At 69.2% G+C, this 20,832-nt stretch overlaps 2 protein-coding genes across 5 annotated transcripts in view; both read left to right on the top strand.

Annotated features, from left to right (window-relative positions):
• The window catches only part of VAV2 (vav guanine nucleotide exchange factor 2), a 102,013-nt gene extending 91,845 nt beyond the window's left edge, over positions 1–10,168 (top strand). For 2 of the 4 annotated variants that reach the window (XM_054727770.1, XM_054727768.1), the window contains 8 exons: positions 229–356; positions 1,015–1,089; positions 1,983–2,035; positions 2,775–2,891; positions 4,364–4,451; positions 5,386–5,506; positions 7,351–7,505; positions 8,619–10,168. In XM_054727770.1, coding sequence (XP_054583745.1) covers positions 229–356; positions 1,015–1,089; positions 1,983–2,035; positions 2,775–2,891; positions 4,364–4,451; positions 5,386–5,506; positions 7,351–7,505; positions 8,619–8,666 — 785 coding nt within the window. In that variant the 3' untranslated portion in view covers positions 8,667–10,168. Of the gene's footprint in view, positions 1–228; positions 357–1,014; positions 1,090–1,982; positions 2,036–2,774; positions 2,892–4,363; positions 4,452–5,385; positions 5,507–6,335; positions 6,423–7,350; positions 7,506–8,618 lie in introns of all 4 variants that reach the window. The other 2 variants (XM_054727771.1, XM_054727769.1) reach the window with 2 other exon arrangements.
• Positions 10,169–16,404: 6,236 nt separating this feature from the next.
• Positions 16,405–20,832, top strand: part of SARDH (sarcosine dehydrogenase) — a 38,975-nt gene continuing 34,547 nt past the window's right edge. Inside the window, exons 1-3 of the mRNA XM_054727767.1 lie at positions 16,405–16,502; positions 18,643–19,000; positions 20,252–20,430. Of these exons, the coding sequence (XP_054583742.1) occupies positions 18,673–19,000; positions 20,252–20,430 (507 nt within the window). The 5' untranslated portion in view covers positions 16,405–16,502; positions 18,643–18,672. The remainder of the gene's footprint in view (positions 16,503–18,642; positions 19,001–20,251; positions 20,431–20,832) is intronic.

The following is a 20,832-nucleotide window of genomic DNA, read 5'->3' as shown; positions in this document are numbered from 1 at the left end:
AGGCCCGGCCCACCCTGCTGTCTGACCCGGGAGCTCGCCTCCTGCGGGTGCCGCTGTGGGTCCCAGGAGGGGAGGTGCTGAAAGGAAACACGGGAAGCGCCATTCCAGAACACGGCCCCCCAAACCTGTTACCACGCACACACACATGCACACACGCACACACAGCGGAGATGCGGGAGTCCGGGCAGGATGGAGTCCCCGAGCGACCCCCCCACCCCGTCCCCACAGGTCCCAAGATGGTGGCTGTGCAGAATTACCACGGCAACCCCGCTCCCCCCGGGAAGCCGGTGCTGACCTTCCAGACGGGCGACGTGATTGAGCTGCTAAGAGGGGACCCCGAGTCTCCGTGGTGGGAGGTGCGTCCTGGGCTGGAAGGTGGAGGCCCGGCCGCCTGCCCCCGCCCCGGCCCAGGCAGAGGCCCTGCGCCCCCGGCAGGGCGGGTGGGGGCGAGCGGCGGGGGTGGAGGGAGGAGGGCTGTGCGCCGGGCCTCGGGCGGTGGCTGTTCCCTGGGGAGGGTGCGGCGCCCTCACAGAGGGGACATCCCGGCGCCCGTCTCCTTCCCGGCTCCCTGCGTCCCGCACACCCTCCCAGGTGTGACCGGCCGTCAGTGCCGGTGGCCTCGAGGGACGCTTTGCTGCTGAGACAGCGGAGGGCCAGGGGCGGCTGCCCGGCCCTGGGGCTCAGTCGGGGACGGGGGCGGGAGGGCGAGGCTGAGCCGCCCCACCTGGCCTCCCCGCGGGGTCTGCGTGGATGAGGGAGCAGCCGGGAGGCGAGGCCCCATCCCAGCTGGGGGCAAGCCGCTTGCTTCTGCGGGCTCAGCGTGCTCCTCTGTGCCGTGGGGAGGCCCCTCCTGCCCAGAAGGGCTGTGAGGTCAGCGGAGGTCACGGCAGGGAGGGGATGCCGTCTCCGCATCTCCGGAATGGCCCTGCCCCGTCCTTGTCCCTAGGAGACAGCGAGCGCTAAGGTTCCCCCCCCCCCCCGCCCTCGGCCTGACCGTGCCCCCCTCTGCTGCAGGGGCGGCTGGTGCAGACCAGGAAGTCCGGCTGCTTCCCCAGCGCGTCCGTGAAGCCCTGCCCCGTGGACGGACGGGTGAGCGTGGCAGGAGCTCCGGGGCCGGGGCCGGGGCCGTCCTGGTGCGGGGCCTCCTTGCTGATGGCCGTGAGCTGGCCCTGGAGCGCCCTGCACCCAGAGGAGATGGGTGGGGCGCCCAGGGCAGGGGGCCCTCCTGTCTGAAGGACCCGGCCGGGGGGGCTGCGTTCCATCATGGGTGTTAGAGACCAGGAGCTGCCCCGGCGCCCGCCTGGCCCCGGCGCCCCCGCCCCGCACGCAGCATCTGCGGCTCCCTGCCCGGGGGAAGGAGGACGCAGGGGGACACCTGGGTCTGGGGCCGGCTTTGCTGGCAGGTCCAGGGGACCACGTGGCGGAGGAGGGAAAGTCGCTGACACCGGGTGGCCTGGGCCGGTCTCGTCCCCGTTCCGGGCCTCAGTTTCCCCATCTGCACAGTGAAGGGGTGGGAAGGGGGTAGGTAGTGAGGCTTTGCCCAGCCTGTGGCCCAGCCAGGGGCAGTCGGGGGGCTCCGGCCGCGGGGTCACCTGCCTGCGAGCAGCTGTCACCATGTTGCCAGCAGATGCCTGCCCGGGGCCTCGGGCCTGAGCGCCGAGAGCTGTGGGGGTGCTCGTGGCCCCCGAGACGTTCTGCAGCCTTTGTCACACCCTCCTGGGGGCAGGTGCCCGGTGGTGGTTGCTCACTCATTCATTCATTCATTTAACCAATCATCACTCACCCGTTCACTCATCCATTCAAACCCAGCGACCAGTCACTCAGAGGCGGTGCGTCCCGGTCACTGCCCTCGGGGACCCCGCAGTCCAGTGGCTCCAGGCCCCAGGGGTCAGGTCACTGCCGACAAACCCCCTTTACCCCCCGCCCCCCCGTGTGGGCGGCCCCTGGGGGGGGGCATTAACACCCATGTTCTCTTTTGCCAGCCACCCATCGGCCGGCTGCCGTCCCGGGAGATCGACTACAGTGCTTACCCCTGGTGAGCCGACCAGCGTGGCCCTGGGCTGTGGGGAGGCATCTCTGGGCTGTGGGGGGGCATCTCTGGGCTGTGGGTGTGGCCCCTGGGCTGTGGAGTGGCCCCTGGGCTGTGGGGAGGCATCTCTGGGCTGTGGGGGGCCCCTGGGCTGTGGGGGTGGCCCCTGGGCTGTGGGGGTGGCCTCTGGGCTGTGGGGGGCCCCTGGGCTGTGGGGGGGCCCACAAGCCCGTGAGCAGGCCGGGTCTGGGTTCTCCAGGCAGCGGAGCCCAGCTGCCCACCCTGCTCCGTCCTCGGCCCTGATCGCCTGGGTGTGGGGGTCTCCCCGACCCCTGGCAGCGGCCGCCTTTGCCGATCATTGGGGGGAGCAGTTGGGAGAGTGAAGTGCTTTCTTACGCTCTCTGCGTGAAGAGTCACTACAGGTGTGAAAGCGGCACATTTAAGGCCAGGTCTAGTCACGTGTTCACACGGGCAGCCGCTCGCCGGGACAGTGGGATGTTGGTGTTGATACAGGCGTGAAGGTGGCGGTCTGGGCGTGAGCCACCGGTGCAGGCGGCCCGGGGTCCAGCGTGCGTCTCCGCCTCGAAGAACGAGCGCCCGCAGTGGCCGCAGCAGGGGGGCTGCAGTGCGGGCCACAGGGCGTGGCCTCACCTCCCAGCGGGCTCGTCCTGCAGATTGGGTGCTGTCGCGGGCGGGATGCTGTCACAGCCGTCAGTGACACCCTCGCTTCCTCCCGTCGCTCTAGGTTCGCAGGCAACATGGAGCGGCAGCAGACGGACAACCTGCTCAAATCCCACGCCAGCGGGACCTACCTGATCCGGGAGCGGCCGGCCGAGGCCGAGCGCTTCGCCATCAGCATCAAGTACGTGTCCCCGACGCCGGTCGGGACCTCAGAGCCCACGTCCCCTGCAGGGCAGCGTTGGGTTGGGTGGCCACGGGATGCAGTGCCCAAACCTGGACACGTTCAGGTCGGAAGGGTGTCCATGGGTGTGCGTGAGCATCCTGGCTGCCGTCAGCTCACAGCTGCCCTGCGAGCTTGGCCGACGTTTCCAGGTTCCACGGACCAGACAAGCTCGGCCGCAGAGCAGGCGGGGATGCTGGGAGGGTCGGGGGCTCCCAGCTCAGCCGCAGAGCAGGCGGGGATGCTGTGAGGGTCAGGGGCTCCCAGCTCAGCCACAGAGCAGGCGGGGATGCTGGGAGGGTCAGGGGCTCCCAGCTCAGTCACAGAGCAGGCGGGGATGCTGGGAGGGTCAGGGGCTCCCAGCTCAGCCACAGAGCAGGCGGGGATGCTGGGAGGGTCAGGGCTCCCAGCTCAGCCACAGAGCAGGCGGGGATGCTGGGAGGGTCAGGGCTCCCAGCGGCCCCACAGGTGGCCTCGGAGAGCACGGGAGTCACACGGCTGCCATCTTGCAGCCCCCGCCAGTGGTCATCAGTCGGGGTGCCCTCCTGCCCAGAGCTTTCCCCTCCCTGCCCCCGCCCGGGTCTGCTGTCACCTCTCCAAGAGACAGAATCTGATTGGTGGTTGGTCACCATTGGCATGGAACACCCACGGGGCAGGAGTCCTGGGCCGGGCTCGAGGCCAGGGATGAGAGGCCCGCTGTCGGCGGGACGGGGCTGAGAGCCCCACGCAGGGGTCCTGGGTCGCCCCATCCGTGCCTTCCTGGGGTGCCCCGCTGGCTGTGGTGCGCAGTCCTTCGTGTGCGTGTGGACTGTGTGGGAAGGCCCGGCTGCTGAAGGGTTGGCGCCTGGTGTTGGTGTGACATCTTCTTCCTGTGGGTCTTGGTCTGGGTGGTGTCGGCTGCAGGGGTGCGGGGGCACCTGGGGAGGAGGGGGAGGAGGAGGCACATTGGATCCGAGACCTGAGGGCACGGAGAGGACGCAGAGGGGCAGCCAGGGCCAGGGCCAGGTGGGCATGTGCTTGGCGTGACTGAGGACGGGCCGGGCCGCCGGAGGGGAGGGTGTGAGTTGGAGAATGTTGGGAGACGGTGTCAAAGCTGGGGCGAGGCTGCCTCCTCAGGCCTCTGGGGAAACGGGGCGGAGGGTCCCCAGGGCGGAGAGCAGGGTGAGCAGAACCCCGAGTCCGGAAGTGGCTGGGGGAGGCCGTGCAGGCTGGGCTGGGAGCTTGGAGCTCAGGCAGGAGAGGCGGACAGACAGACGGACAGACAAGCCGTGGGAGGCAGGCCGGAGCCGGTGGGGCGGGGGGAGGACCGAAAGGCAGGGGCTGGAGAGCGGGTGTGAGCCGAGGCCCAGGTGGGTCTTGGCTCCGGGCGGGGGGGGCCCCCGAGGGGCGGGGCCACGGGCCCGTCGGTGACAGCTCGCCGTGGACATCGCCAGGTTCAACGACGAGGTGAAGCACATCAAGGTCGTGGAGAAGGACGGCTGGATCCACATCACGGAGGCCAAGAAGTTTGAAAGCCTCTTGGTAGGCGGCTCTGCGGCTCCCGCCGGCCGGGCCCCAGGGTCGGGGGAGGGCCCGGGCCCCATGGCCGCCACTCCACGGAGGAGAGGCCTCCTGCACCCCGCACCTTGGGACAGTTAGGGCCCCTGAGTCGGGACTGTCCCCCAGACCCCCCAAAAGGCCAGGTGGGTTGACTGGTGGACAGTGACAGGGAGGGCCCAGCCCATCCTCCTACCGGAGCCGGAAACCATGGCCAGTGAGGCCTGGTGTGAGCCAACCTCACCCGCGGCTGCTCCCCACAGCACCCCTCCCCCGGCGCCCCCCCCCCCCGCCTCCCCACTGCGCGGTCACAGCCCAGCCGGATGCAGCTCCCGGCATAAGGTGACTAAGACTGGACCCCTTCGTTCTCCTCCTCACACGCAGGCCGTGCACTGAGACCCCCTGAGCTCTTACACCCACAGTGGCCACAGAGAAGTGCCACGTAAAACAGAAAGCCCCCCACTGCGCCCCCAAAACCCCCGCCCGCCCGGGAAGCCTCATATGCACGTGCCCCGGCCTGCTCCCCGGCAGGCGGAGTGAAAAACGGGCCAGTCAGTCCACCCCCCTTTTCCTGGCTGGTGTGGCCTCGGCCACTTGGACAAGCTGTTATTTCTGGAAGCATTTCCCCGATGGGGGGCACGTGGGGTCCCCGCTTTTCTCCGTATAAAGAGTTGCAGGGAGCACCCCTGACCCCGCCCTCAGCATTTCTCAGGCTGTTCCTGTTGGGGAGGGAGATGACTGGCTCAAAGGGGACGCTGGCCGCCCGCCTGGGCCTGGCGCTGGGGGAAGAGGAGGAGGAGGGGGCCCTCGAGGGGCCAGGAGAGGAATCGCCTGTTGGCCCCGAGGAGGTGGGAGAGGGCGGCCGGGGCCCCGGGAGGCCTGCCCGGCGGCGGCGGCAGTCGGTGTGTGTGCCCTGCAGGAGCTGGTGGAGTACTACCAGTGCCACTCTCTCAAGGAGAGCTTCAAGCAGCTGGACACCACGCTCAAGTACCCCTACAAGTCCCGCGAGCGCGCCGCCCGGACCTCCGGCCGCTCCCCAGGTAGTGCCCGCCCTCGGCACACCCGTCTCCCCGCGGTGTCCATTCTGCCCGGTCCCCACGGCCCAGGCCCCACTGCCCACCTGCCCTCAAGGAAGGCTTTCCATGGGCCACACTGACCTCGGCCCGGAGCAGTGCTGGCACCCCAGCCCATCACCAGCACCCTCCCAGGCCGGTGCCCGGTGGTCTTGGGTGTCAGTGGAGGAATGCCGCTCTGAGTTGCCGCTCTGAGCCTGGGTGCCGTTGCCCGAGGTCAGCCTGGGGAGAGAACAGAGCGGGTCCCGCCTGCCTCAGATCCCTCCCTGTGCCCCACCCGCCCAGGGGCCCTGCTGTGCGGGAGCCAGGCCAGCACCTCTGTGCAGACCGGGCCCTGTGGCCCAGGCGGGGGGCTAAGGGGTGGCCCTGGAGTGGGGGGCAGGCTGGGCCCGAGCATTCGGCATCCAGCCCAGGACTCACCCTGAGCCACCGCTTCCCCCAGCCGGCAGGACCTGCAGAGCCGTGGGTCCACGGCAGAGCAGGCCAGGAGAGGCATGGCGGGCCTTCGTGAGCACCTACTGTGTGCTGGGCGAGGGGCAGGCTCCTGGCAGGTCAATCCCGTGTTCGCCGCCCTGGGAGAGGCGGCCCCATGTGTTCTCTGGGGCAGGTGCAGAGGGCTGAGCTGGAGGGAGGGCACCCAGCGGTGGCCACTGCGCTGTGCCCGGGAGGGCCTTGAGGCCGCCCCCCACCCCCCACTCCTAGGACGGCCTGGGCCGTCCCCGCCGCCCGCGAGCATGTGCGGTGGGTCCCGTGGGCGCTCCTCGCCCCTTTCACGTTCTCTCTCGCCTCTTTGCAGCTCCCTGCGCCTCCTACAGCTTTTCTTTCCTCAGTCCTCAGGGCCTCAGCTTGGCTTGTCAGGGCCCCTCCGCTCCCTTCTGGTCAGGTACCGCTGCCCTCGGGGCGTGGGGGCCTGGCGCGGGCAGCTGCGGGCCCACCCTGCCTGCAGGGGTCCCAGCGGTGGGGGGGCCGCGGGGCAGGCGGGGCTGCTGCACCTGAGACCCCGGCAGGCTCGGCGCTGCCCTCACTGCTGTCCCCCCTCGACACGCTCACCCGACGGCCCCTCCGCAGCTGCTCGGCCATCGTCCGCGGTGCTCACGGAGAGCTTTGCCTCTGGCGGCGGCTGACAGCCAGGCGGCCCCCCTCAGCGCTGTCCGAGGGGTGGTGGGACTTGGGGGCCGGGGGCGGGGTCTCGGTGGCCGACCACACGGCCTTCCCTCCGCTGCCAGAGCCAGAGCCCTCCCGGCCGCTGTGCCTGCTTCTCTCTCTGTCGCGGTCGCTGTCACCTGTCCATCAGGACTCCTGGGTCCCGGGGGAGCTGGTCCAGCTGGGGTTCCCGTTTGGGGACCTGGAAGGGGGTCCTGAGGGAGGCGGGCACCGTGCCCTGGGGTCCCGTCAGGGAGCTCCGTCGGAGTGAGGGCTGGGAGCTGGGAGCTGGGCGGCGGCCACGAAGCTGTCCCCTGGCCTGTGGCGCCCGGGCACATGGGCGGGAGGGGGGGGGGCGGGCTCGCAGGTGCTGTGATGGTCAGAGCATGGCGTCCGTTCTTGTCCCCGTGGGAGCGCGGTCATTGCCGGTGGTGGCTCCGGGGCGGGTGGTGCCGGCTCTGGTTCCCTCCACGGGGTCTCAGGCCACAGAGGAGCGAGGGGCCCTGGGCCTGGGGCCTGGGCTGTCCCTCCAGAGCCTTCATGCCACCAGGCCTCCCCCCGGGGATGGGCCAGATGCCTGAGGGGAGAGAGCCGCTCGGCCTGAGGGTCCCCCCGCCCTGGCTGGGCCCTGCCCCGCAGCCCGGTGACGCCGCCCATCTCCCCAACAGTGTTCACGCCCCGCGTCATCGGCACGGCCGTGGCCAGGTACAACTTTGCGGCCCGGGACATGCGGGAGCTCTCGCTGCGGGAAGGCGACGTGGTGAAGATCTACAGCCGCATCGGCGGGGACCAGGGCTGGTGGCGGGGCGAGACCAACGGCCGGGTGAGTGGCTGCCCCACCGCCGCCACCGCTGAGACCACCTTCCCGCCGACGAGGGGCTCCCGTCTTTGACAACCCACCCCCCTGAGCTTTGGGGAAGGTGTCATGTATCTTTAAAAAAAAGTTTATTTTAAAAAATATTTTATTGATTTCAGAGAGGAAGGGAGAGGGAGAGAGAGAAATACCAATCAATGATGAGAGAGAATCATGGATCGGCTGCCTCCTGCACGCCCCACACTGGGGATGGAGCCCGCCACCCGGGCCTGTGCCCTGACCGGGAATCGAACCGTGACCTCCTGGTTCTGGGTCACTGCTCAACCCCTGAGCCACGCCAGCCGGGCCTGTATCTCATTCTAATATGTTAGCCCCGTGGGCGTGGCTTGCTTTAGGCAGCTGGTGCTCATGTAGATTCACTTTTCCCGGCTCCCGGTCCTCCCGGTCCTCCCGGCATCTGCCCACGACCAGTCCCCCCGCCGGCACTTCCTCCTGGTCGTGCTCCGGGCGAGTCCGTCTGTAAGTCCTTAGTTTTTGCTGGATGGGGACACGTCTTCATTCCACTCCCTTTTTTAACACCGGCCGGTGTGGCTCAGTAGTTGAGCATCGACCCATGAACCAGGAGGTCAGGGTTCGATTCCTGGTCGGGGCACAGGCCTGGGTTTCAGGCTCGATCCTCAGTGTGGAGCGTGCAGGAGGCAGCCGGTCAGTGATTCTCTCACCATTGATGTTTCTCTCTCTCCTCTCCCTTCCTCTCTGAAATCGATAAAGTAATTTTTTGTGAAAGGAAGGCTGCCGTAGCGGAGGCCTGGCTGATGCCCTTCCCCCCAGAGGCGATGCTGGTTTTCCGGGGGCAGCTGGAGGGCGGGCTCAGCGCGAGCTGCTCAGGGCTGTGCCTCTCGGGGCCCCACCTACTCGGGGCCAGGGCTCCGCCAGGCGCTCAGCCTCTTCTCCAGGCTGGCGTCGCCATCTGAAGGGTCCCCCACCTCCACAAGCCTTTTCTCGCCCTGTCCCAGCACACACGCACACGCACGCACATACACATGCACATGCACATGCACACACATACATACACACACACGCACACATACACTGTTAGTGATCCGCCATCTTTCTTTTCAGATCGGCTGGTTTCCTTCAACCTACGTGGAAGAGGAGGGCATCCAGTGACAGGCCGCAGGCGGGACTCAGGGACTGTCGTGGGCACCCGTGTCCGTTCCTGGACCCAGACGGGGAAGTGCCTGCCGACCTTCCATCTCCCACGGCCGCGGGGACGGGGAGGGTGCTGAGTCCTGACCGCAACCCGTGCCCGTCAGCCTGCCCTCGGTGGCCTGTCCTGGGTTCGCCGCTTGTACATAGAGGAATCCGGGCGGCCTGCGTGGCTGCCCGCCGGAGCGCCGAGGAGGGAGGGCCCGCGCCGGCGGCAGCCCGGTCGGAGCTCGTCTGGCCCCGTCCTGCCGGGCCTGGGCGGGAGCGCGGATGCCGTCCCAGGGCGGGAGGGCCCCCCCCACGTTGCTCAGCCCTGGACTCAGCCCTCCTGCTTCCTGCTGCTCCCGGGGTGACTCGCGTAGGGGAGGGCATTGAAGGGGCCCGGCCGCCCCCTGACCTCCCCGTGCCCTCTGCCCCGGGCACCTCTCTCAGGAAGGTGCCCTGGGAGCGGGGGAGCTGCCCCCTCCCCCTGGTCGATGGTACTGTCTTTGCCCGAACCCGAGGCTGTCTGTCCTGCCTGCTGCCGGGAGACTGGAAACCCCGATGCGGCGGGGAGAACACGGGTCCCCTCGCTGTCCCTGCTGCTCACATTCCTGTCCGGAAGGGGGCGCACGCTCCCATGCGGGGTGCCCCTCTGGGTCTCCTGTGTCCTGCGAGGTGGTCCCTGAGGGGCCCCGGCCTTGGCACAGGACGTGGGCTCTCGCCCTGGGCGGGTCTTCCTTCCAGGAGCTCCCATAGCTCGCGAACGGGCCCCGAAGTAAGTGCTCTGGGGGGCTCTGCCCTGGGGCGCCCCCTCCTGCCTCCCCTGGCCTTGGCCTCTGGCTGTTCGGCCGGACCCTCCTCTGCCTGGATGTTGCATGAGACCTAGTGACACTCCCTGCGAGCCCCTCCTCCGTGTGCAGCTGCACAGCCCTGTGCCCGGAGCAGGGCCAGGCGGGGCCTCGGAGGTCAGCCTGGCAGCCTGCAGGCTGGGCTCCCGCCGCCCCGGGCATGGGGAGGAGGCGGGAGGGCCCCAGGTGGTGAGCAGCAGGGAGAAGAGAGAAGGCCGCCTGCAGGGGCTGGAGAAGTGGGGGGAGGTCGCGGCCGCGGGCGGTGAGCCGGGGGGAATCCCGTCACGGGCGCACCAGCACTTTGCGCAGACCCTCGGCCGCGGCCCGATGGAGGGGAGGGGCCAGCCCCTTTCTGTTTACTGCTGTCGGAGGTTTTGTGTTTGTTTTGTTTGGCTTGTTTGCTTTCTGAGGGAAAAAGAAGTTTGTAATTATTTCGTCCAAAGCTCCGTGTGTGTCTGTGAATATAAGGAAGAGATTTTATAAGAGCGGGAACGTGTGTCTCTCTGAGGCCATCGCGACGCGGGCGTGCGACGCGGGGCCACTGGGAAGGCGCACGCGGGTCCGGTTCCCGCAGCCGTTCTGTCTTTTTTGTTCTGAAACCAGGACTCAAGTGGCTGGTTTTGCTCTGCTCGCTCGGGGCAGGCGGGCGGGGAGGGGCGGTTCCGGCTCCATCCGGCAGGAGGCGGGGCGCCCTCTGGGGGGCTGCAGGCCGGGGCCTGGGATTGGCTGTGAACATGGAGCCCCATGCATGCGGGTCCGAAGTCGGGGTCCCGCAGCTGAAGGCGACCCCAAATGGAACACAGGCTGTACATTTGCCGATAGGTTTTTCAGACCCCGGTTTCTACGGCAATAAACCCAGTTCTTCCCTGCGGGAGGGGCGCGGCCGCCGGCTCCCCTGGGTCTGTCCCACCAGGACACTGTCAGCTCGGGACATGCCTCGGGCACATGCCAGGGCCACCCGCCGGCGCCTCCTCCGGCTGGCACAGCGCCTGCTGTCTTCCCTGTGGGTGGACTCGAACCCGGGCCCTGCCCACGTGCGCCCTCCCCTCCCAGCCGCGTCTCCCGGGGCTGGAGAGAGTGGGTGCTCTCCTGAGGGCGGGGCTGGGCCCCGGACAGGGAGCAGCAGGTGGAGGCCGCGGAGCCCCCCACACCCCGTCTCCACTGTCCACATGCACTTCCCTCACTCCCCTCGTGGCCCACGGCTGCTGGCGCTCCTGCCACCGCGGCCACGGGCAGAGCGGGCCCGGCACAGCGTGCCCCTTCCCTCCTCACCCGGAGCCTGGGCGCCGGCGCTGCTGCCTGCGAGGGCACGGACACGCGGGAGCTGAGCTGGCGCACGGCCCCTGGGGCCCTGGGCCCTGTTACTGTGGAGACGGGGGCACGGCTGTTGGGGGGCGGCCGCAGGGCCCGGCTCACGGGGTCGTGAGGATCAGCTGAGCTGGGACCTGGTTCACGCCGGTGCTCAGCAAATGTCAGACTTTGTTACGAAGGAGGGAGGCGGGTTCGAATATTTGGGGTGACACAGAGGCCGCCCCCGCCCTGGGATTCTCAGCCTGAGCCACCAGGGGCCTGTTTGTTCCCACACCAGCTCCGGGAGCCAAGAGCCGAGAGGCCTGGGGGGAAGCTGCTGCGTCCACAGGTGGCCGCTGGGGGGCGGGCATCAGAGCGTCTGCTGTGGGTTCAGACCCAAAGATGGCGGGTGCCCGCCTGTCTGAGGTCCCGCGTGTGGACGGGGTGGAGTCGGCCGGGACGAGGGGTCTGCCTGCCCAGGGTGACCCGGGACCCGGGAGGCAGGTGGCCGCCCGGGCACCAGGCATCACGGCCCTGAATGCCGACAGCTGCGGGTCCCAGGGCAGGGCCACGGGGGCCTGTGTCCCGAGCTGTAGCGACGCCCCTGGATGGAATCAGCCAGCTGAGCCACCGGCCAGGGCTCCCTGTGCTTCCTCAACTTTCCAGAAACACAGGGTGGAAAGCGGCCCGTACCCGGGACAAACGCACCTGACGCTCAACCTGGACTTCGAAGAGAAAGGAAATGAGCCCTGGCCAGGCGGCGGTGGGCAGAGCGTCCTCCGGAGACACCGAGGCTGTGGGTCCCATCCCTGGTCAGGGCACACAGAACCCCCAATGGGCGACGGGTGGGTCGGTGGGACAACAAATGGGTGTTTCCCCCCCTTCCCTTCCCTCCCCCTCAAATCAACGAATTAAAAAAACGATGAAGGAAATGAAGACCCACTTGGCGTCGAGCAGGGAGAGCAGGTGCCTCTGGAGAGTGGTGCGGGAGCTCCCTGCGTGGAGGTGGGTGAGCGGGCTGAGCCACGCTGCCAGGCCCAGTGCCCATCCCCTCCCGGGGGGGAGGGGTGGTCTGAGGATGCCTCCTGGGTTCAGCTCTCCCAGGTGTTGTACTCCGTGTGGCCACCAGGGGGAGGTGTTCCCTGCAAAGGCTCAGCCTCCCCCTCCGTCATTGCAAGACCCACTGGTTGCCCGGCTTCCCTAGGGTCCCCTTTGGGGGTGCTCCTGCCCCCGGAGCTGGAGAGAGGAAGCTGTCTCTGCTACCTCCACCACCCCAGTGGCTGGGGGTCTGGGTCAGGGGTCAGAGGCAAAGAGGCCGGGTGGGGACTGTGGCCAGCTGGACCAAATGGGCCATCTGAGGGTGTGGCCAGGGGGTGTCCAGCTTTATGGGCGAAGCGTGGAAGTCCGGGGTTTTCTAGGAGATCTCTGGGCCCCTCCTACAGTCTCAGCCGGGACAGCCAGCGTGGGGCCTGGAGGGCTCGCTGACCGAGCTGGGCGGGCAGGTGTTTGTGGGGTCTTGTGCCGTTGGCCGCGGCTTCTCCATCGCTCCCTCCGATACCCTCAATGAGAGGGGCCCCGCGCCCCAACCCGCGCTCCATGGCCAGGAGAGCCTCGAAGCTCCATCTGTCTCCCCGTGGACAGAGGTGGTGCCCCAGCTGTGGGCGCCGTGCCCCCGGGCGACACGAAGCACGGCCCGGCCCCCACGGGCTCAGCCATGGGAAGCGACCAAGTTCACCTGTTTTACGTGTTTGTTTCACTCACAAGTGACACTCAAGGCAAATCATGGGGTGAGGTGGGAGCCCCCAGGAAGCTGCCCACACCTGCTGGGGGTGCCCTGTCCCTGGGAACGCCTGTGCCCAGGTGGCCGAGCCCCGAGCCGGTCCCACCTGCCCTCTGTGTGGGTGTCCGGGGAACGAGGTGCCCGCCTGCCCCCGAAGATCCACCACGGACCCCGGGTGATGAACAGCCTGCCTCCGTGGGGTCGTGGGGTCGTGGGGTCGTTGGCATCGTGTTTTTAAAGGCTCGCGTTGGGAGATAGAACCGCAGTGCCAACCCAGCCCTCCCTCGAGGTGCCCTGGACGCTCCCCTGACCGCGTATCACCCCGGCTGCGCCCTCGGCTGGGTCCTGGCTCAGTTTCCCCATCTCTCCACCGGGCAGTCATTTCTCACTGAGAGCCGGGCACACCGCCCGCCCCGCAGGTGCGCCGGGCGCCACGTCCTCGTCAGGTGTGCCTCAGGCAGCGTCCCTCAGGGCCGCAGGCAGAGCTGCCCCTGCCCCCTCCCCCTGCTCCACCCTGGACTCCCGCCCAGTCAGGGTGCCGCCGGCAGGCGCCTCCCTGTGCCGGGGAAGCTGGCCAGCAGGCGGGCAGAGGGCGGGCTGGGGCCTGCGCGTGGGGCCAGCCCGGGCAAGAGGGGCCGTCTCAGGGCTGGCCACGCAGGCAGGGGGGAGTCTGGATTTGCGTGGGTGGGGGAGGGTCGGGGCCACAGAACATCGGGACTTTGGTCTGCACGTGGCTTTCTTCCAACGCACCAAAAGGACCGGACGGCACGCAGGTGAACAGCACACAGGACGGCACGCAGGACAGCACACAGGTAAACAGCACACAGGACGGCACGCAGGTAAACAGCACACAGGACGGCATGCAGGTAAACAGCACACAGGACGGCACACAGGACAGCACACAGGTAAACAGCACACAGGACGGCACGCAGGACAGCACACAGGTAAACAGCACACAGGTAAACAGCACACAGGACAGCACACAGGTAAACAGCACACAGGACGGCACACAGGTAAACAGCACACAGGACGGCACACAGGTAAACAGCACACAGGACAGCACACAGGACGGCACGCAGGTAAACAGCACACAGGACAGCACACAGGACGGCACACAGGTAAACAGCACACAGGACGGCACGCAGGTAAACAGCACACAGGACGGCACACAGGTAAACAGCACACAGGACGGCACACAGGACAGCACACAGGACAGCACACAGGTAAACAGCACACAGGACGGCACGCAGGTAAACAGCACACAGGACGGCACACAGGTAAACAGCACACAGGACGGCACGCAGGTAAACAGCACACAGGACGGCACGCAGGTAAACAGCACACAGGACGGCATGCAGGTAAACAGCACACAGGACGGCACACAGGACAGCACACAGGTAAACAGCACACAGGACGGCACGCAGGTAAACAGCACACAGGACGGCACACAGGACGGCACACAGGTAAACAGCACACAGGACAGCACACAGTTAAAAAACGCACTAAAAGGACAGGACAGCACGCAGGTAAACGTGCAACGCCTCCCCTAAGTGGGCCCTGAAGGGTTCTCGTCCCGGCTTGCCCGGTGGGGAAACTGAGGCTCGGCCACGCGCAGGACCCTGACTGGGTGTCCCTCACTGGAGCCTGGCCACCTCCTGAGCTGTGCCCTCCCGCACCCGGGGAAGCCGAGGGGCCCGCCCCTCCCCCAGACTCCAGCAGGGCCCGATCGGTGGCCTCGCTGACCACAGGAGGCCTGGCCCTCCAGCCTCCGCCCCTGGTCCAAAGTCCAGGGCACCAGCTGCTTGACGTGTGTGCGGGGCCGCGGGCAGCCGGGCGGTCCCAGCGGCTGCCCGGGGCTGCAGTGGCCAGTGCGTCACTCGCCCGCGTACCGGGCACCGCGTTCTCAGGAGGACAAGGCCATGACCCGTCCTCGTCCTCTGACCTGTCCTTCGCCCATCGAGCGAGTGCGGCCCTGACTCGGGCGGCTGCCCAGGCCAGCCACACAGTGACCGGCCGGTGTCCTCCCTGCCCCGGACCCCGAGCCACCCCTAGGAAGCCTGGTGCTGGCGGAGCCAGGCAGTGAGTGAGGACTGAGAACAGTGGCAACACCTGGTCAGGCCAGAGCCCAGGCCACCTCCTCCAGGACACCCTCCTGGGTTTCCTGCTGGGAGGAAGGACCACTTGCTCGGGAGCAGCCGCTGCACAGCAGCCCCGCTTCCTCCCGGATGGACCCTGAGCCCCTGAAGGCAGGGACTGGTCCTGCTGCCTGATTCCAGGCAGAGCGTTGTATGCAGTCGGTGCTCAGTAAAAGTGGAGGGCAGACGAGAGCAGCAAGAGGGAGGACCGCCTGGTGCCATCAGGAACCCAGTTACATGTTGGGCGGTACTCACCGCAGCGGCTGGCATCGCTCTGGTGTCCACTGGCCATAACGTAAACCCAGGGGCCAGTGCAGTGGTCGGCAAACCCATCAGTCAACAGAGCCAAATATCAACAGGACAATGATTGAAATTTCTTTGGAGAGCCACATTTTTTAAACTTAAACTTCTTCTAACGCCACTTCTTCAACATAGACTCGCCCAGGCCGTGGTGTTTTGTGGAAGAGCCACGCTCAAGGGGCCAAAGAGCCGCATGTGGCTCGCGACCCGCAGTTGGCCGACCACGGGGCCAGTGGGACCATCTCACGTCAGCACCTTTCCTGATTCTGTGCACGCGTGCAGGGAGCGTGTGTGTCCGGCGTTCTCCGGCACCTGCCTCTGCTGCACGCGGACGACATGCCGGCCCAGAGGAGGTGCGGGTTGTCGTCCCCCTTGCTGCGTGGCCCAAGGCAGCTGGCTCCCCTCTGGGCCCCGTTCCCCCCGCATTTGAGTGGAGCCAGGCATGCCTGTCCCGGGAGCCAGGCTGTGCAGCGGGAAACCAGAGGCCCAGGGGCGCCCCCGTCCCCGTCCCCGGCACCGAGGGATGGGCGCTCCGGAGGGCACAGGGGGAGGGGGGGCAGCCAGACTCTGCCCTGTGGGGGGGCAAGGGCAGGGGCCAGGCGTGTGCTGAGGCTCCGGGCCACCTCCCACGGGCCCGCAGAAGGCCGTGTGTGTGTGTGTGTGTGTGTGTGTGTGTGTGTCCCCGCGGCAGCAGCCCTGGGACCCGTCTTATCGAGGAAGTGAGGCCACCAACCCATCACCGGGGGTTGGCGACGGGGCTTCGGGGTTTGCAGTCCGCTCTGCCGCCCTCTAGGCTGCAGCCCCAGCGGCCCTCGGTCTGGCGGCGCTTCCCAAGTGGGGGGCGGGGCGGGGGCGGGGGCGGGGGGGAGGGAACGGAGGAGGGGGCAGGAGGCGGGGTGCAGGAGGCGGTGCAGGGGGCAGGAGGCGGGGTGCAGGAGGCGGTGCAGGAGGCGGGGGGAGACGGGGTGCAGGGGCGGACGCGGAGGGACTGGCTGGGGACGGAGGAGGGGGCAGGGGGCGGGGTGCAGGAGGCGGTGCAGGAGGCGGTGCAGGGGGCGGTGCAGGGGGCGCGGTGCAGGGGCGGGCGCGGAGGGACTGGCCTCGCTGCGGGGGCGGTGCAGGGGGCGGGGGGCGGGGTGCAGGGGCGGGCGCGGAGGGACTGGCCGGGACGGGGCGGCCCAGTTCCGCCGAGGCTGCTCAGGAAGGAAGGAGCCGCCAGGCGGGCCGGGCGCTCTGGACGGGGGCGGGCCCAGGCTCTCCCCGGCGGGCGGGGTGGGGCGGCCCGGAGTTGGGGGCCATCTGTCCGCCTCTGGCGGCTGCACTAGATAGATAGTTGGGCTGGGTGGGCGGGGCCCCCGGCCAGCTCCCCGCCCCCCTCCACCGGTCGGGCCGGGCCAGGCACCGCCCCACCCTCCCCTCGTCCTGCAGCGGCGAGGGGCGCCTCGGGCCCCCTGACGGCTGGGTAAGTGGTGGCTCACCCCGCACCCGTGGGTCCGGCACCCTCACCCCCGGCAGCGAGTGGCCGACTGGGGGTGGGGCAGGGTTGTGGGGGGCCCCGGGGCGCAGGCTAATGTGGGAGCAGCTGCTACCGGAGGCCGCCAGGTGGAGAGCCGGGACTGGCCAGCGCGCGGGCGGGCCGTGGCCGCCTCCCGGGGGCGGAGGCCGGTCAGAGGCCGCGGGGTGCGGGGCCGGGCGCGGGGGGCGGGCGGGGGCAGGTGCCCAGCGGGGAAAGGTCCGGGCACCCACGTGAGGCGGCTGTCCACAGCGGACGCCGCTCGGCTCCTGGACGGTAAGTTCAGACACAGCCGAGGGGTGCGCCCCGCACTCGGGCCACCTGCGGGAGGAGGGCAGGTGGGGGTCAGGCATGGGGCACAGGGAGGCACAGGGGGGCGGGGAGGACTGCGAGGCGCTGCCCCAACCCCGAACCCCCCCCCCCCCCCAAGCCTCTCAGATCACAGCTCCCCGTTGCCCCTCTGGTCCCCTTCTGGGAGAGGGTCAGGGGCTGGGCCCCTCGCCCCCACCCCCCAGGCACGGCCCCAGCCCCCCTCCCACACCAGGCCCTGTAACCCCAGCAGACGGAGGTCAGGAGGGGGCAGCAGAGCCGCCAAGCACAGGCCCGGACCTGCGTCCCCGCGGGGCCCGTCGCGGCCCTGGGACCCTGGCTAAGCCTCCCCGTGCCTCAGTGGCCTCCCCGTGCCTCAGTGGCCTCCCTGTAAGCTGGATGGCACTGGCCTCAGAGCAGCTGCTGAACGAGGCGCGTGCCACGGGCGGGCGGCGCTCGGCACTCACTCGCAATGGACGGTGCCTTTCTCAGTCAGTTCGTTGGCATCCGTCCTGACGATTCATGGCGGTGGCCCAGCTCACCCCCACCCTCGGCTCACTCCACCCCCGGAGCGTTCCCTGCCCCTCTGCTGGCCGGGGCTCCCCCCTGCGGGCTCCTCTCCGCGCCTCTGTCCTTAGGAGAGGGGCTCCCTGTCACGTTCTGATCTTGAGATGTTTCTGGCTGGGAAGGTCTGGGAGGGCTCCCTGGAGGAGGAGGGGCCCTAGGTGAGCCCTGAAGTCCCCGGGAGGACCCTGAGGAGGGGACGGGGGTGAGGGGAGGAGGCAGGAGGGAGCCCTGAGCCCTGACGCCCAGCGGCCTGGACCTCACAGCCCTTCTCACCGTCTGCCTCGGGTCCGGAGGGCGCTGGGGCCGGCCAGGCAGAAAGGACTTGTGTCGGGTTGAGAGGGGAGTTCCCCCAGGGGTCGTGTGGGAGCCAGGCTGGAGGGTCGAGTGTCCCTGCCGCAGGGCTGCCCGCCACCTGCCCTGTGACCCCGCTCCCCGTGCACACCGCCTCCCCCGCCCAACCCCCGTTCTCATCACCCCCTAGGTCACTGCGTCCCCTCTGGTGGCTCCCACCTCCCTCCGTCTCCCTGTCCCAGCACCACCCTGCAGCGCCAGACCCGGGGTCACCAGGCCCCACCTCCGGGGGTCACCAGCCCCCACCCCCGAGGGTCACCAGGCCCCACCCCCGGGGGTCACCAGGCCCCACCCCCGGGAAGTGCCTGGGGCTCTCAAGGCCGTTGGGACAGCCCCTCCCCACCCGATCCTTGCCCGGGTGCCTGTCTGGGTCCTGTGTTCTCCGAGACCCGAGTTTTTTCTCGTCCTTGGTTCTCAGGTCCCCTCCGGTCCTCCCTGCCCTCTCCCAGGGGTAACCCCACTTCCCAGGTCTCATTTTGGCCGCTCCTCTCCACCCCCCCCCCCCCCCCAACAGAGCTCCCCCGCCCAGGCACAGCCCTGCCCACTCTCCACTCCCTGGGCTGGCCGGGACCTTCGGCCCCCACCGTGGTGCCCTGGGCCCCGCCAGGCCCTGACATGTGTGCGCCAGGCCCTGACATGTGTGCTCCAGGCCCTGACATGTGTGCGCCAGGCCCTGACATGTGTGCTCCAGGCCCTGACATGTGTGCTCCAGGCCGCAGCGGGCCCTCGCCGGGTGATGCAGGAGCACACACAGGCTGTGGCAGGAGGGGGCCTGGGGGCACAGTGGGGGGCACAGTCCGGCTCTCCTTTGGCCCCGCCCCCACGGCGCCTGTCCACACCTGCCACCTGACTCTCTCCCCAGCTCCCCGAGCCGCTGACACCAGGCATCGCCATGGCCTCGCTGGGCCGAGCCCTGCGTGCGGCGGCCACACGCCCTCGTCGGAGCCCTGCTCAGGGCCTGGGGCCACGTCCCCTGACCAGTGGGGCCGGCCCGGCCACCGAGAAGAGCGTGCCGTACCAGCGGACCCTGAAGGAGGCCCGGGACCCTGCGGCGGCCCGAGGCCCCAGCCGGCCCCTGCCCAGCACGGCCGACGTGGTGGTCATCGGCGGGGGCAGCCTGGGCTGCCAGACCCTGTACCACCTGGCCAAGCTGGGCGTGCGCGGCGCCGTGCTGCTGGAGCGGGAGCGCCTCACCTCGGGGACCACCTGGCACACCGCAGGTGGGCCCGCCGCAGGGAGGGGCGCTGGGAGGAGGCGGGCGGGGGACGGGACTCAGCGAGGGGCCAGGACCGCGGGCCAGAGGCAGCTGAGCGGAGCAGGGAGGGGGGCGGATTGGGGGCCTGCTTGCCCCTGAGGCTCTGAAGCTGTGGTGGGAGGAGGGAGCAGACGCCGCCTGTGGGACCCCGGAGGTCAGAGGTCAAAGCTGAGACCTGAGCTGGGAGCCAGCTGTCTATTCAGAGAACAGAAGCCCTTCCCGGACAGTCACCTGGGTGAGGGGCGGACCCGGGGCAGGAGGGTGGACGGGGAGGGCCATCCAGGTGGTCAGACGGGGTCCTCCGGGCCACCAGCTGTGTCTGCGATTCTCTTCTAGCCAACCAGTGCCCGTCACCGGGCGTCGCCCTTCTGCCCCAACCCGGGGCAGCTCCCAGCTCCCAGCTCCCACCTCCCAGCTCCCACCTCCCACCTCCCAGCTCCCACCTCCCACCTCCCACCTCCCACCTCCCACCTCCCAGCCCCCACCTCCCACCTCCCAGCTCCCAGCTCCCAGGGACAAACACTCCCGCCTCCCGCATGAGTGCGAGCCACTGACCGCGGAGCTGGAAAGCCTTCAGGCACCACACATGTTGGGAGGTGACCTGAGGCCGCCCACATAGCCACGGCCACCACCCCTCCCGCCCTCCATCAGCCAGGGCAACCTCGGCCCTCACCGTCTCGGCCTCACCCGGCCTCCATTCCCAGACTCGCTCTGAGGGGCAGCTGTGTGGGTGAAGGGCGTTGGGTAAAGTAACCCTACCTCAGAGGCCCCCTTCCCCCTGGGACGGCTCAGCCCAGGCCTTGGCACACAGCACCCGGCACCCAGTACCCGGCACACAGTACATGGCACCCGGCACGTGGCACACAGTACATGGCACACGGCACCTGGCACATAGTACATGCCACACGGCACATGGCACCCGGCACACAGTACATGGCACCCGGCACCCAGTACCCGGCACACAGTACATGGCACACGGCACACAGTACTTGGCACCCGGCACAGCAGGCGCTCTGTAGATGGAGCCTTTGGGGTCACTCTCCGCGCTGCCCGGGCCCAGGAGGCCTGTCCTGAGCAGCCCGGACCCTGTCATTCCTCCCCGGCTCTCGGGCTGCCTGTGGTCTGCATGAGGGCCGGCGCTGCCTGATCCTCGGGGCCCTGGCCCGGGGGCGGGTGCAGCTCCCCACGCGGGGCCGACGGTGCCCCTCCCCGCCAGGCCTGCTGTGGCAGCTGCGGCCCAGCGACGTGGAGGTGGAGCTGCTGGCCCACACGAGGCGCGTGGTGAGCCGCGACCTGGAGGAGGAGACGGGGCTGCACACGGGCTGGATCCAGAACGGGGGCCTGTTCATCGCGTCCAACCGGCAGCGCCTGGATGAGTACAAGAGGCTCATGTCGGTGGGTGCGCCCTGCAGGGTGGGGGGGCTCGTGTGGGGGGGTGCGCCCTGCAGGGTGGGGGGGCTCGTGTGGGGGGGTGCGCCCTGCAGGGTGGGGGGGCTCGTGTGGGGGGGTGCGCCCTGCAGGGTGGGGGGGCTCGTGTGGGGGGTGCGCCCTGCAGGGTGGGGGGGCTCGTGTGGGGGGTGCGCCCTGCAGGGTGGGGGGGCTCGTGTTGGTGGGTGCGCCCTGCAGGGTGGGGGGGCTCATGTCGGTGGGTGCGCCCTGCAGGGTGGGGGGGCTCATGTGGTGGGGTGCGCCCTGCAGGGTAGGGGGCTCGTGTGGGGGGGTGCGCCCTGCAGGGTGGGGGGGCTCATGTCGGTGTGTGCGCCCTGCAGGGTGGGGGGGCTCGTGTGGGGGGGTGCG

The sequence above is a fragment of the Eptesicus fuscus genome, chromosome 15 (genome assembly GCF_027574615.1).
Source record: "Eptesicus fuscus isolate TK198812 chromosome 15, DD_ASM_mEF_20220401, whole genome shotgun sequence".
Lineage (NCBI taxonomy): Eukaryota > Metazoa > Chordata > Mammalia > Chiroptera > Vespertilionidae > Eptesicus > Eptesicus fuscus.
Note: the sequence above shows the minus strand (reverse complement) of the source record. Positions and strands in the feature narration are given on the sequence as shown.